At 38.3% G+C, this 14,113-nt stretch overlaps 1 protein-coding gene across 1 annotated transcript in view; it reads left to right on the top strand.

Moving 5' to 3' along the window:
* The window catches only part of LOC150076370 (protein HID1), a 318,232-nt gene that overhangs the window by 218,735 nt on the left and 85,384 nt on the right, over positions 1-14,113 (top strand). The window contains exon 11 of the mRNA XM_090387033.1: positions 9,757-9,908. Coding sequence (XP_090243159.1) covers positions 9,757-9,908 — 152 coding nt within the window. The remainder of the gene's footprint in view (positions 1-9,756; positions 9,909-14,113) is intronic.

Here is a 14,113-nt window from a genome sequence, read left to right as displayed (position 1 = left end):
AAAAAAAAAAAAAAAAAAAAAAAAAAAACAGACTCTCATCAACTGGTGCAGTACCACCACTTTGCTTATTGGAGGCTTGATGTGGTGGAACCCATGTTTAGTCTCCAGAGAATTCTTGCCCATCTCTTCCATCATGCAGCATGATTGATGTCTTTTGATTGATTTGATGTCTACGAATGTTATCTACAAAATATTTGTTTCAGTAACGAGCGTTATCTACGAAATATTTGTTTCAGTAACGAGTGTTATCTACGAAATATTTGTTTCAGTAACGAGTGTTATCTACGAAATCTCTTTATATAACTTCCATATCAAGTTATGTATTAATTATTTATTTTTACTAATTATTTATATTACGTAACCTAAGTGGTTATATGTATAGTTAAAAGTACAATTTAATTGCCAATGAAGTTCAACAAGATTAATAGATTTTACTGATTAATTTTCACGTAGCAATGGCGGCTATTTACAATCGGTAAACACGTGGATTTGATACCCTTTCCGATACTAAGTAATACCTACAAAATCTCTATCTAAGTTACTTTAAACTTAAGTACCGTAAATAGGAATATAAAGCTACTCTAGAAAATAAGTTAATATGTCAATTTAAACTAATAAAGCAGAAAATAAATCAGAAAAAACTTCTCTGTTCCAAGAACAGCAGAAAGGCACGTCCGCACAGGCAACCCTCGTCCTCAGACTCTTCCTCAGATATGGCATAAAGGTCTTCTAAACAAGCTTATGGTATTCCAACTGTTTTTTGTAATTGGTTATCCAGTTTTCTCCCTGACTGTTCACTGAGGGTTATGGTAGATGGCTCTCTGTCTCCTACCTTCTCCACTAATGCTGGCATCCCCCAAGGTTCAGTTCTTTACCTTACTCTTTTCCTCTTGTATATTAATGGCCTTCTTCCATTGACCACAAATGGTATCCATACTTTTGTTGATGATAGCACATTGCATTCCACTTCCCAGTTTTCAAAACATTGCCCTGCTCAATCAGCTTTAACTTATCGAATATCCACTACCAATTCCTTAAATGCTGATCTCCAGGTAATTCTCCAGTGGGGCAAAAGCAACTTAGTTGATTTCAATCCTTCTAAAACTCAGTCTTGTCTTATATCTTGCAAAAACGATTATTCTGCTCCTATCCTTATCTTTGGTGACACTCCGATTTCTAGGCAAAATGATATATCTCTTTTGGGGATTACCCTGACTTCTAATCTCCCAATCTTGACATAAGCACATTACAAATATTGCTTCCTCTGCATCTAAAAAACTTGGTTTTCTCTTTTGCTCTCAGTATTACTTTTTTTCCAGATAGCTGTTCACTCAGTACAAATCACAAATCTGCCCTACCATGCAATATTGTTCCCACACCTGGGGCGATGCCTCCAAAATCTCTCTCAGGCTTCTAGATTCCATTCAGAAGAGAGCAGTCAGGTTAATTAATGACCCTTCTCAACAGAGTCTCTCCACTCTCTGTCTCATAGACATACTGTTTCTGCTACATGCCTTTTCTACAGATACTTCCATAGACACTGTTCTTCTGAATTAGTTTCTATAATTTCCGCTTTCTCTTTCTAAACAGTCTGAACATGTGCTGCCACCAGCAAACATCCATTTACTGTCCATCTTCAAACTCACAGAACCAACTTTTCTTCTTCCTTGTTTATTCATTCAACTGCTGTTTTCTGGAACAACCTTCATACGTATTTCCTGAAAATTACAGTCTACAGAAGTTTGTCGGATGTCAACAGATATCTTCTTTCATCTTCTCAACCTCCAACCCAAGCATTGTACTAAGTACTGTAGGTTCTAATACTTCTCGCGATTGGAGTTTTCATTAAAAAAAAACCCTCCATTAGCATTAGTAGATTCATATACGATGCAAGAAAGCAAGCTTAGGCAGCATCAACCAAAAAAAAAAACACCATCCCATTTCACCCCTCCAGTCGCTCTAAATGTCTGTCCAGCTCAACCTTAAATTTATTTAGGCAATCAACTTCCACAACAAAAGACGGAAGTCTGTTCCACCTGCTGGCTAAAAGCAAATTTTCACACATCTATTCTACAAATGTTTATTCACACATCTATTCTACAAATATTCTACAAATGCCGCCTCAGGTTCTTAATCTGAGCAAGCGGATGAGTCCCATCAGCATTCAGCTTGCTCAACCCATTCAAGGCCTTATACACCTCAATCAGATCACCTCACAAGTGCCTACTATCCAGGCACTGTAATTTGCAGAACTTAAGCCTTTCTTGGTAAGAGCACCCTTTTGTTCCCCTCACCAATCTTGTTGCCCTTCTTTGTACTCATTCTAGCAACTCTACATCCTTCCTAAAATGAGGCCTCCAGACCTGTACACAGTACTCTAGGTGTGGCCTGACCATTGCCTTGTACAACAGGATAATCACCTCCCTGTCCCTGCTAGCAAAATTCCTATATATCATTGACAAGACTCCATGACCTACCCTGGCAGCCCGTCTGCACTGCACAATTACCCCCAGGTCTTTTTCACTTTCCACTTCCCTGAGTGTAGTACCACACAGTTGGTACATTTCTCTTGGATTATTGCTACCCATGTGCATGTCAATGGACATGGACATGTGGACATGTGTATACGTAAAGGGTGGCTCCTAGAACGTTTGTTCAACTCCGCCTTGTATCTCTGTGTCACTACAAATGGGCCAGATATGTGTGTGTGACATCGGTTTGTGTGTATTATGCGCGTGTTCTGTTGTTCTGTTCTGGCCGCTTGGCTACCCAGAAGCATCAGTCACCTGAGCAGATGATTCTGGGTACTCGTCCACACCACGGGAAGGTGGGCCAGTCCATGTAAAGCATGTACTGTCTCAAGAGGGACTCTGACCCACCTAATGTTGTCAGAAGGTAGGCCAGGATCCTCTGGGGGCCCATTCCAGAGGGGGGGAAAAAACGATCACCCATGGTGCTGGATTTGTAAACAAAATAAATAAAAAAAAAAAAAAAAAAAATTTATGATAGTATATAAGTGCATAAATAAAGAAAGTGATGCTACTAATAAAAAAAAAAAAACCAAACAAGAAATTATAATAATAAATAAATACATAAAAGAAGGAAAGTGGTGCTGCTAAAAAAATAAAAAATAAATTAGTAAACAGGGAAAAAAAAAAAAAAAAAATGATAATATATAAATGCATAAAAGAAAGAAAGCACTTAATTTTGTCTGTAGGCTGAGGAAGAATTTCACTTCTTGAGATTTGAGTTTATATATTATTAAAGGAGATCTAACCAGCTATGCATCAGCAGGACCATTGTGCTGCATTCTGTTGAGATCTGTTGACACTAAACGCCTTCGAAGAAACACGCCTTGAGCGAAAGCCTGAAAATGAGATTTGACTCCGAGCGTTGAAGCAGAGACGACTCCTGTCCTGGTTGAAAATTGGTAAGTGCACAAAGAGGAAGTCTGAGATCGTCATACAGGGAGCAATGAAACAAGATGTGATCCCAACTCTCTGGTGATCCACACGAACAGAGGTCTGTTTGTAATAAATTGAACCTAAAAAGACTCTGGTTCATCGATCCATGTCCTGTCAACAGGTAGGATGTGAATATGTCCATGCAGAACCACAATTGAACACGTTTATCAAGGAGAAATGAAACTTGTGGTATAAATTTTCTCGTTGCACCAACGGGAGCTGTATCCCATCGAGACTGCCAGATGTTAACTAACTTGTTCCACAGTCTCCTTCTTTCTCTTTTAGCATCATCTTGAAGGTTGATGATTATTCCAAGAAATTCGGTCTCAATCTGCTTTTTCAGTCTGTATAAAAATCCTCTATAAGTAACCTGCAAGTCTAAAGGTAATGTTCCGGCTAGTACTTGCAGAGCTTGCGTCGAGACTGTCCTGCATGCCTTAACTAAACACCGCAAAATGGTTCTCTGCAATGAGGCGAGTTTTGCTTTGAAGTGTTTGAGCCGTGCCCTGTGAAACCATGCACCGGCAGCATATGTGATTAGAGGGAGGAAAACTGCATTGTAATAGATCCTTAAAGTTTTTCTGGAGAGCCCTGATTCAACACGGGACACTCTAACAATTGCACCAGTAAATCTACGTATTTTAGAATGATAAGTTTGTCAAGTGAGGAATAAAATTGAGACTGGAATCAATTACCACTCCTAGAACCTTGTACTCTTTAACTATGGGAAGACGAATATTGTTGATCTTGACCAACGGAGGGCGAAAGATATCCAACTTTGATTCAAGAATCATCATCTTTGTTTTTTGACAAGTTGATTTTAAGCTTATTGGCCACAGTCCAATCATAGAGATTCCGGAGAACAAAATTTGCGGTAGTTTCAAGATCGGCCCTCGAGTTACCATTTACCAAGATGGTGAGATCGTCTGCATACGCTATTATTTTGATGTTATCGAAAGATCGGGAGAGCCACTGTTGCAGCACCATGTTCCATGTAAAAGGACCCAATATAGAGCCCTGTGGGCACCCTCTAGATACTGATCTTGATACTTGGCTATGTTTAGCCTTGACTATTATGGTTCTATTGGCAAAGTAATCAAGGATTAAAAGGTAAAGGTGGTTGGAGCACCTAGCCGATCGCAGACACTCCAGGATGCTTTCCCACCAAAGGAAGTCGAAGGTGCTCTCGAAGTCGATGAATACGGCTAGGCTATATTTATGTACCGAGTTTTGAACTGAAGAGACAAAGTCCACAAGAGCATCCTCGCAGGAACGTCCGGGACAGAACCCATATTGACTCCTTGAAAGCAGATACTGTTCTACCAGTAGGGTATGACAATGTTAAACTTCAGTTGCCACTTCTCAGCCCAATTTGTCTAGATCCAGTTGGAGTAGCTTACTGTCTTTACGGTCGTTAACAACCCTGCCAGCCTTTGTATCATCTGCACAACTTGGACATTAATCCTGATATACCTTCATCAATGTCATTGATGAATACACAAAACAACAATGGGCCCAGCACTTGACCCTGGGGAACCCACTAATAACATTTGTCCATGAAGAGCAGTGTCCATTGATTATCACTCTCTGTTGTCTACCGCTCAACCATCCCTTTATCAAATGGAGCAAATTACCCTTAATGCCATACCTCTCCAATTTGTACAGCAATCTTCCATGTACAACAGTATTAAAAGCTTTCCTGAAATCCAAGTATATGATATCAAAATTATTTTTTATATTCAGTTCCTTTGTGACCACATCATAGTATCCAGTCAAATTGGTCAGAAAATACCTCCCTTTAACAAACCCATGTTGTGTCTTCTTTAACCAGCTACTCCATTATTTCCCCAAGAACACAAGTTAAAGTAACAGGTCTATAGTTACTTGTGTCACCTTTTATGAATTGGTAGTAGTAGTAGTAGTGGCATGTGATGCAAGAAAGCATGTGTATAAGCTTATACAGCATCAGCCAAAAAAAAAAAATCACACTATTCCCTCCAAATGCCTGTCCAGTTCCTCTTTAAATTTATTCAACCTATCAACTTCCACAACGACAGATGGAAGTTTGTTCCAGCAATTAACCACCCGCTGGCTAAAGGCAAATTTCCACACATCTGTTCTACATCTGTCTTTTCTTAATTTGAATTTATGCCCCCTTAGGTTCGTAATCTGAACAAGTGTAAGGATCTCATCAGAATTCAACCATGCTCAACCCTTATATACCTCAATCAGATCACCACGTAGGCGCCTAGTCTCCAGCCACTGCAATTTGAAGAACTTAAGCCTCTCTTGGAAAGAGGATCCCTTCATTCCCCTCACCAATCTTGTTGCCCTTCTCTGCACATGCTCAAGTAAATCTACATTGTTCCTAAAATGAGGCCTCCAGACCTGCAAGGTGTGGCCTGACCATTGCCTTATACAGAGGGATAATCACCTCCTTTTCCCTGATAGCAAAATTCCTATATATCATTGACAGAACCCCATGACCTGCCCTGGCAGCCTGTCTGCATTGCTCAGAAAACTTCATATCTGCCTGCACAATTACTCTCAGGTCTTTTTCATTTTCTACCACCTTAATTGTAGTACCACACAGTTGGTACATTTCTCTGGGGTTACTTCTACCCATATGCAGTACTTTGCATTTGTCAAGGTTGCCATTTCTTAGCCCATCTGCCCAAATTATCTAGATCCTGTTGCAGTAGCACACTGCCATTACTGTCATTAACAACCCTGGCAATCTTTGTATCATCTGCAAACTTCAATATTAAGCCTGATATACCTTCATCAATATCATTGATAAATATACAAAACAACAGTGGACCCAACACCGAACCCTGTGGGACTCCACTAATAACATTAGTCCACGAAGAGCAGCACCCACTGATTACCACCCTCTGTCTTCTCCCACTTAACCATCCTTTTATCCATTGTAGCAACTTACCCTTAATACCATTCTGCTGCAATTTGTACACTAGTCTTTCATGCGCAACAGTGTCAAAAGCTTTCCTGAAATCCAAATAGATGATATCAAAATTATTTTTTGCATCCAGTTCCTTTGTAACCACATCATAATATTTGTCAGACAAGACTTTCCCTTAACAAACCCATGCTGTGTCTGAATTATTGCTGCAGTCTTGTCTAGATGATCCTGCAATGCATCTTTAACCAGTGACTCCATTATTTTACCTGGAACAGAAGTTAAACTAACTGATCTGTAATTACTCGTGTCACCCTTCGATCTCCCTTTGTGAATTGGGGATACATTTGCACATCTCCAGTCCGTGGGAACCTCCCCTGAGTCCAAGGATGCTCTCATAATTATGGCCAAGGGTTTGCTTAGTTGCTTTGCCGCCTCCTTTAATATAACTGGATAGATCCCATCCACCCTAGGTGCTTTTCTTATGTTTAACTTCAACAATTTCTCCTCCGCTTTGCTCTCAGTTATTACAAAATCGTTAAGTATCCTGCTACAATTTGATAACCTTCTACCATTTCCAAACCTTAATAACTCCTCGTGTGTGAATGTAGATGCAAAATACTCATTCAGTTTGTTTGCTATCTGAGCAGGATCATCAAGTCGATCCATCGATATCAAGTGGACCAATGAGATTCATCCCCTTCCTGGAGGTATGCAAATGGTGATACATATGCATACCTCCAGTCCATGGGGATCTCCCCTGAGTCCAAGGAAACTCTCATAATTATGGCTAAAGGTTTGCTTACTTCCTTTGCTGCCTCCTTTAATATAAGTGGATAGATCACATCCACCCTAGGTGTCTTTCTTATGTTTAACTTCAACAATTTCTCCTCCACTTTGCTCTCTGTTATTACAAAATCACTTAGTTCCCTGTTAGAGTTTGATAAACGTCTGGCATTCCCCTCATTGAATAACTCATGTGTGAATGTAGATGCAAAATACTCATTCAGTTAATCAGCTACCTTAGCATTATGCAATGGTCAACCCATCTATGTTAAGTGGTCTGATTTGATTCATCCCTTTCCTTTTAGAGTTTGCATAAGTAAAGAAATCTGTGCTATTTTTCTTTGCATCCTTTGCCAAAATTTCTCGTAATCTGCCTTCGCCCACCTAACCTCCTTTGTGACTTGATTACAGACAAGCTTATATCTACCACAGGCTTCTGTGTCAACTGGTAATTTATATGCATCCCATACATTTTTCTTCTCTGCCACATGTCTCATTAGTTCATCTGACATTAATTTAGACTAAACCTTGAACAATATTTCTTAGTTGGTATGAAAGCCTAGTAGCTTCCAAGATTAATTCTTTGAATGCTTCCTATTTAGAATTTGCTGTTCGTAACGTCATCAGTTGGTCCCACTGTATAGAATTTAAAAAAGCCTTGCTAGTGTGTGAGTGACCAACCCACAAGTCCCAGTCAACATCTGGGAAATTAAAATCCCCCATTATAAGATAATCTGATTTATTGGCCCTCTTTGTTTCTCTGTACAGTTGTTAATTATACTCATCAGATCACTAGGCCTATAATACACTCCTACTCTTAATTTTGCTTACCCAGTGCTTATGTCACAACAAACTGACTCAACACTGCACTGTCCACCCATGTCAACTGCCTGCACTTCCTTAGATTTTGTGTGTTTGTTACCTAATAGCATAACCCTTCCTCCCTTCCTATTCTGTCTATCCTTTCTGTACAACCGTACTCCTCAAATTTCAATTCTGCATTCTTTACATCTTTGTGGCACCATGTCTTTGATACCCCTACAATATCTGCCTTTGATGTTTTGACCAACACCTCAAATTTATTTACTTAACTGCTAGCATTGATTTTCATGCAAGTATACATGCACCTGTTATTATTCTTAACTACCCTAACACAGCTCCATGTATTTTCTTGTTCCGCGATGACTTCCAACAGTCTCTCAAATCCCCCACACTTTGTTTTCGATGCTGCTGCTCATTCCAGTAGAAGCAGTGCAAGAATTACTTTCACCTCTGCCAGTGGCTACTGTTAATCAATTAATCTGTGTATCCCCCCCCCCCCAAGCTTGCAGTTTTCTGACCCAGCTGATAGCATCAGCAAATATTCTTGCACCCTTTCTATTTAAGTGTATCCCATTCCTGTAGAATCAATCAATCTCTCTCTCTCGTTAACAAGCACAGACTATGCTGAGAAAAATTCTACTCCACGATCCTTGCACAATCTCTCTAGGGTCCAATTGATTGACAAGGCGCTCATCATATACTCCCCCCTATCGTGTCTGGGCAGAATTTTGCAGACACTTTCTAATTCAATCCTAACTCATGGCTTTTTTTCAACGTTGACCTTTACTTGTTAAGGAATTCCACCATTTTCCTACTTTAATGTCATTGGTGCCAACGTGTACCACAATATCACCTTTTGTGCCCTCAAAAGATGATATCTTCTCTACAACGTCATCAACTTTTGCCCCGTGTAGACATACCCTGGTCCTGTTTCACCTATCCTTTTTGTAGAAAATATTCCCCTTTTCCTTGACAATAGAGTCACTGACAACAACTAATTTCTGTGGGACCAGCACATTCTGCTTTGGGGATAGCTGCTGTGTTGCCTGATGTTCAAGTGCAAGCTCTGGTGCTGATGTGGGCAGCTGAGAGCTTGATGGCCCCCTGAATTTAAATCCTTTGAGGGCATCTACCCTGTTCTTCAAGCTCTCATAAAGGCCCATAACAACGCTGAGTTGGTGCCTGATGTCCTCACACTCTTTACATCGAGCACACACAAAGACATTCCCATTGGCAATATTATGTCCCATTCCTGATAGATCCACAAACATTAAACAAGCAGTACATTTCAAAGAGCTGTGATTCAGGGGACAACCACCCCTCTCAGTTCTCCCCTGAGCCACAGCGCTCACACTACCTGAGCCCCTTTCTTTGCTGCTCTGGTCTGAGACATGATTTTGATTTAATTTCAATACAATTAAAAATATAACACTAAACTTATATCCCAATGCAGTAATAACACTATATAATTCAGTATTGAGTTTTATCTTCTACCGAGTTATATTATTTCTTATAGCCTATCAAGTTTAAATTATATGTATTAAATTATAATGTTACATTTGTAAAATCTTAAGTGGTTATATGTATTAAGTTAAAATATTATGTATTTTATTATGAATGTAAATTATATTTTTAAAAACATTTCTACTTCAATATGTAATTTCACTTCCTGTTATAAATAGGACAAAAATGTTGTTCCAAAGCTACTGACTGTATTTAATCTGATTATTATTTTTTTTTGTTGTTGTTCATATGTTTTGTGTACAGCTCGAGTTGGGTTAGTTCACATAGGAGTGTTCATCTTGTTGCTTTTGAGTGGAGAGCGCAATTTTGGAGTACGACTTAACAAGCCATACACTGCTAGTGTACCCATGGATATTCCTGTCTTTACTGGTACCCATGCTGATCTTCTTATTATTGTAAGCAAGTATGCAATGAATTGTAGTGTTAAATGTTTTATAAATACTTTTTTATTTTTTTCATTTAAAATAAAATAATTTTTTCTGTGTGTGATAAACTGTTTTACTATAAATATTTCAAATAGTATAAAAAAAAAAAAAAATTCTGGACCGAAAATTTTAGATTTCTGATAAATATAATTTATATGTGTTACTTTTAGAAAATAACAGTCTGCATTTAATTTCATTATCCAATACACACTTCAGATTTTTGAAACCTTAGTCATTTATCTCAGGTTCTGAGTTTATTTTCTTACTATACTTATTTAAAAAAAAAACATTAGACAGAAGCCATATCTTTTTAAAGAAAGATATTTCACACAATAACCTTTTTACCTTTGAAATATGTGGTATGATATAGATGATTATGAAGATTATAATATTTTGTGTAGAGTCACACTCCACTTTATGTTGTCCCATTTTACACTGATTCAGATTAATGCTGTTTATTCTTGGACCATTTTTTGAAAGAGAACAATATTTTATATACAGTGGGTCTCAAAGTATGCAGATCCAGAGTATGTGACTGACAGCTCCTCCCATACTTATGATATTTGTAACTCATAGCTTTTCTGTCTTGATGGCATTTGACAATATGTGAGGGATTAGGAGGGAAGGAGTGGATGCACAGTATCAGCTTTTTCATTCAGATGAGTAAGAATTCTTTACTTGAACCTGATGCAATATACATAATTATAATATATTATTGTTATTTTGTATTATGATACAGAATGTTTGCTGTGTTAAAATATAATTTGAATGATATGTTTTTAAGTGTATTTAGCATATATGTGTGAAGTGCCTATTTATTGTCTTTACTATTCTGTCCATCCACATGCAATAACGGGCGCCTCCGTAGCCAGGTGGGAAGGAGCAGCAGTGCATAGCACACGCTTCTTGATTAGACCGGGGTTCGAGCCCGTCGCCACCAAATATGGAGGATGCGGAAAGGTCAGGGAATGACCACCGCATATCCCGGAGCAATATGGCCTTAGTTGCTAATGCTCCTAAAAACCAAACAAACAAACAAACAAACATGCAATAACTCAACTCCTAGTGAATGGACTTTTGTGAAATTTTATATTTGAATCTATAAGAAAGATTTGTTGCCCATCCCAAATTTTAATAAAACTGGACCAGTAGAAATTTGGAAATTATTATTTATTTGTCTGTATGCATGTGATAATTCCACTCTCAGTGTATGGATTTCTTGAGCCATCTAAATTTTATCAAGCTGAGATCAATTGAAATATGCTCTTTTTTTTTTTTTTTTTTGTTGTTGTTGTTGTTGTTGTCCATTTGTATGTTTTAATTCAACTCTCCAGGGATGAATATTAATGAAATTTCATATGTTGCTCTTTTAGAATACAGTGTTAAACCTTCCCAAATTTCATTAAAGTCAGACCAATAGAAATCCAGAAATTATTATTTTTTAATACATAGGCTACCCGTATACTGTATATTATAGCTGTGGCAGCAGATAATTTTGTTGCTGTAGTTGATTGGAGAAGTGAATAGGCCATATGGCAGAAATGAAATGTTCTTGGTTCATGCATAAAATTTGTTTTTTGTTATAAATCATAAATTATTACTCTTTGCTAATGTTCCTGAAATTTAATACACTGCATACCTTAACTACCCTGTTTTTCCTTGCCAGTGTTTAAAAATTCTTTGTGATATAAAAAAAAAAAAAAGAAAAAAAAGATTTTTGAAATTTAAATGGGCTTGATGAAGCAATTCATAAAATTTTCCATAGCTAATTCGCAAAAAATCACTTATTAGAACCAAAACATCTTTTAAAAAGCTAAAATTTGTAGGTCTCTGTTGTTAGTTGCTATTTTCCTGCAGCATAGTTAACTTAGTCATCCAATATGAACTTCTGTGACTGAAGAATAGGGCGGATGGCACAGAGGTCTTTTTGATTGTTCTTGGCATAAAGGTCTTACCAACTTTTTGTAATTGGGTGTCCAGTTTTCTCTCTGACTGCACTGTGTGAGTGATGGTGGATGGCTCTTAGTAACACTGATATCTTGACTAACTTGATATCACTGATATCTTGACTAACCTGAAAGCACTATATATTCTTTTACATGCTATTATTAACACATTAACTGTCCTGATGTTAAAGAAAAAATTGACACATGGGCCACTGACTTTTTTTTTATTTTATATTATGGCAGTATTTATTGTATATTAACTTACCTTACCCACTTATGGACAAATTCGGTGGAAAAGTTTGGTGAAACTTAAACAGTTGCTTTAGACATATCTAAGGCTTTTTGATTGTGCTTGGCATAAAAGTCTATTTTGCAATTGGGTATCCAGTTTTCTCTCTGACTGCACTGTGAGTATGATGGTAGATGGCTCTACATCATCTGTCTTCTCCACTAATGGGGAGAAAGCTCAGTTCTTTCTCCCACTCTTTTCCTCTTGTATATTATGACCTTCCATTGACTGGAAATCCTATCCATAATTTTGATGATAGCACATTGCATTTTACCTTCCAGTTTGAAAAAATCTTGCTCTGCACAAACAGCTTAAACTTTTCAAATATCCACGATCAATTCCTTAAATGCCAATCTCTAGGCAACTTTCTAAGTGGCAAGGATAACTTACTTAATTTCAATCCTTCTAAAACTTAGTCCTGTCTTATATTTTGCAAAACGGAGTCTGTTGCTCCAATGCTTATCTTCGATGACACTCAGATTTCTAGGCAAGATCACATATCTCTATTAGGAATTATCTTAGCTTCTAATCTCCCTTTGCAATAAGCTCACATCACAAATGTTGCTTCCTCTGCATCTAAAAAACTGGGTTTTCTTTTTCACTCTTGGTATTACTTTTCTTCTAAACAACAACTTGCTCTGTACAAATCTGAAATCCACTCTACCATGGAATATTGTTCCTGCATCTAGGGTCGTGCCTCCAAAACCTCACTCAGGCTTGTAGATTTCATTCAAGAGAGGACAATCAGGTTAATCAATGAACCATCTCATAAAAGTTACTCCACTCTCTGTCTCATAGATATTTTGTTTCAGCTACATGCCTTTTCTATAGATATGAGGGTGGTTCAGTAAAGAATTGCCCTGACCTAGCTGCAGAGGTGCTAGCCTGTTGATTCTTTGCACAGATTTTAGTCCTTCTCTACACAGCCACCATGCAGATTTACACATTTTTTCCCATCAGTGGATGAGGCTATGGATACCGTTTTTGTAGAAGTGGTGAGGTTGGTCTTTGAACCATGACTCTGTTGCAGAAATGAGTGTCTTGTTGTCAGGGAAGTGGGTCCCCCGAAGAAATGATTTGAGGGAAGGAAACAAGAAGAAATCTGATGGTGCAAGATCGGGTGAGTAGGCTGGATGGAGCAGTATTTCATATCCACAAGTGGCCGCTTGTGTTATTGCAATTTCAGAAGCGTGAACTGGGGCATTTTCTTGAAACATTCTCACACCTTTGGACAGCATGCCACACCTACATGTTTTGATTTTCTCCCGTAATTTTGCGAATAAGTTGGCAAAGTTGGCATAATAAGCACCTATAATTGTTCTACCTTTTGGCAGGTAATTAGTCATTATTATGATTTTCTCATCCCAAAACACTGTCAGCAAGACCTTTCCTGCTGACACTTGGACCCTTGCCTTCTTGGGGGGGGGGGGGACCATGATGTCGCCATTCCATGGACTGCTTTTTACTTTCAGGGTCGAAATGGTGTATTCAACTTTCATCCTGAGTGATCAGACAAGAGAAAAAGTCTTCCTCATTTTTTTGGCACAGGGCTAACAACTCTTGTGATTTCTGTTGTTGATCAGCCTTCAGGAAACCAGTCAAAAATCGGGGAATTCATCTTGCACTCAATTTCCGTAAATGGAGTTGGTCATGAAGGACTGTTTCAACAGCCCACACTAATCTTCACCTCCTGGGACAATTCTCGCACAGATATCTGGCGATCTTCCATGATTAACGACTCCAATTTTTTGATCGTGCTGTCATCAATGGCTGAATGGGGATGACCTGGAATGGGCTCAGATTCTACCAATGTTCGACCACACCTAAACTGTCTATCCAAGTGCTTCACAATGCCAAAAGTTAGGGGCTTCATCCTTATATACAGCATGCATCTCCTCGTGGATTTCTTAAGGAGATTTCCCCTTCAAAAACAGATACCG

This window comes from Mastigoproctus giganteus, chromosome 13, assembly GCF_048544385.1.
Source record: "Mastigoproctus giganteus isolate SK-2022 chromosome 13, ASM4854438v1, whole genome shotgun sequence".
Classification (NCBI taxonomy): domain Eukaryota; kingdom Metazoa; phylum Arthropoda; class Arachnida; order Uropygi; family Thelyphonidae; genus Mastigoproctus; species Mastigoproctus giganteus.
This window is presented reverse-complemented; position numbering and strand designations above follow the sequence as displayed.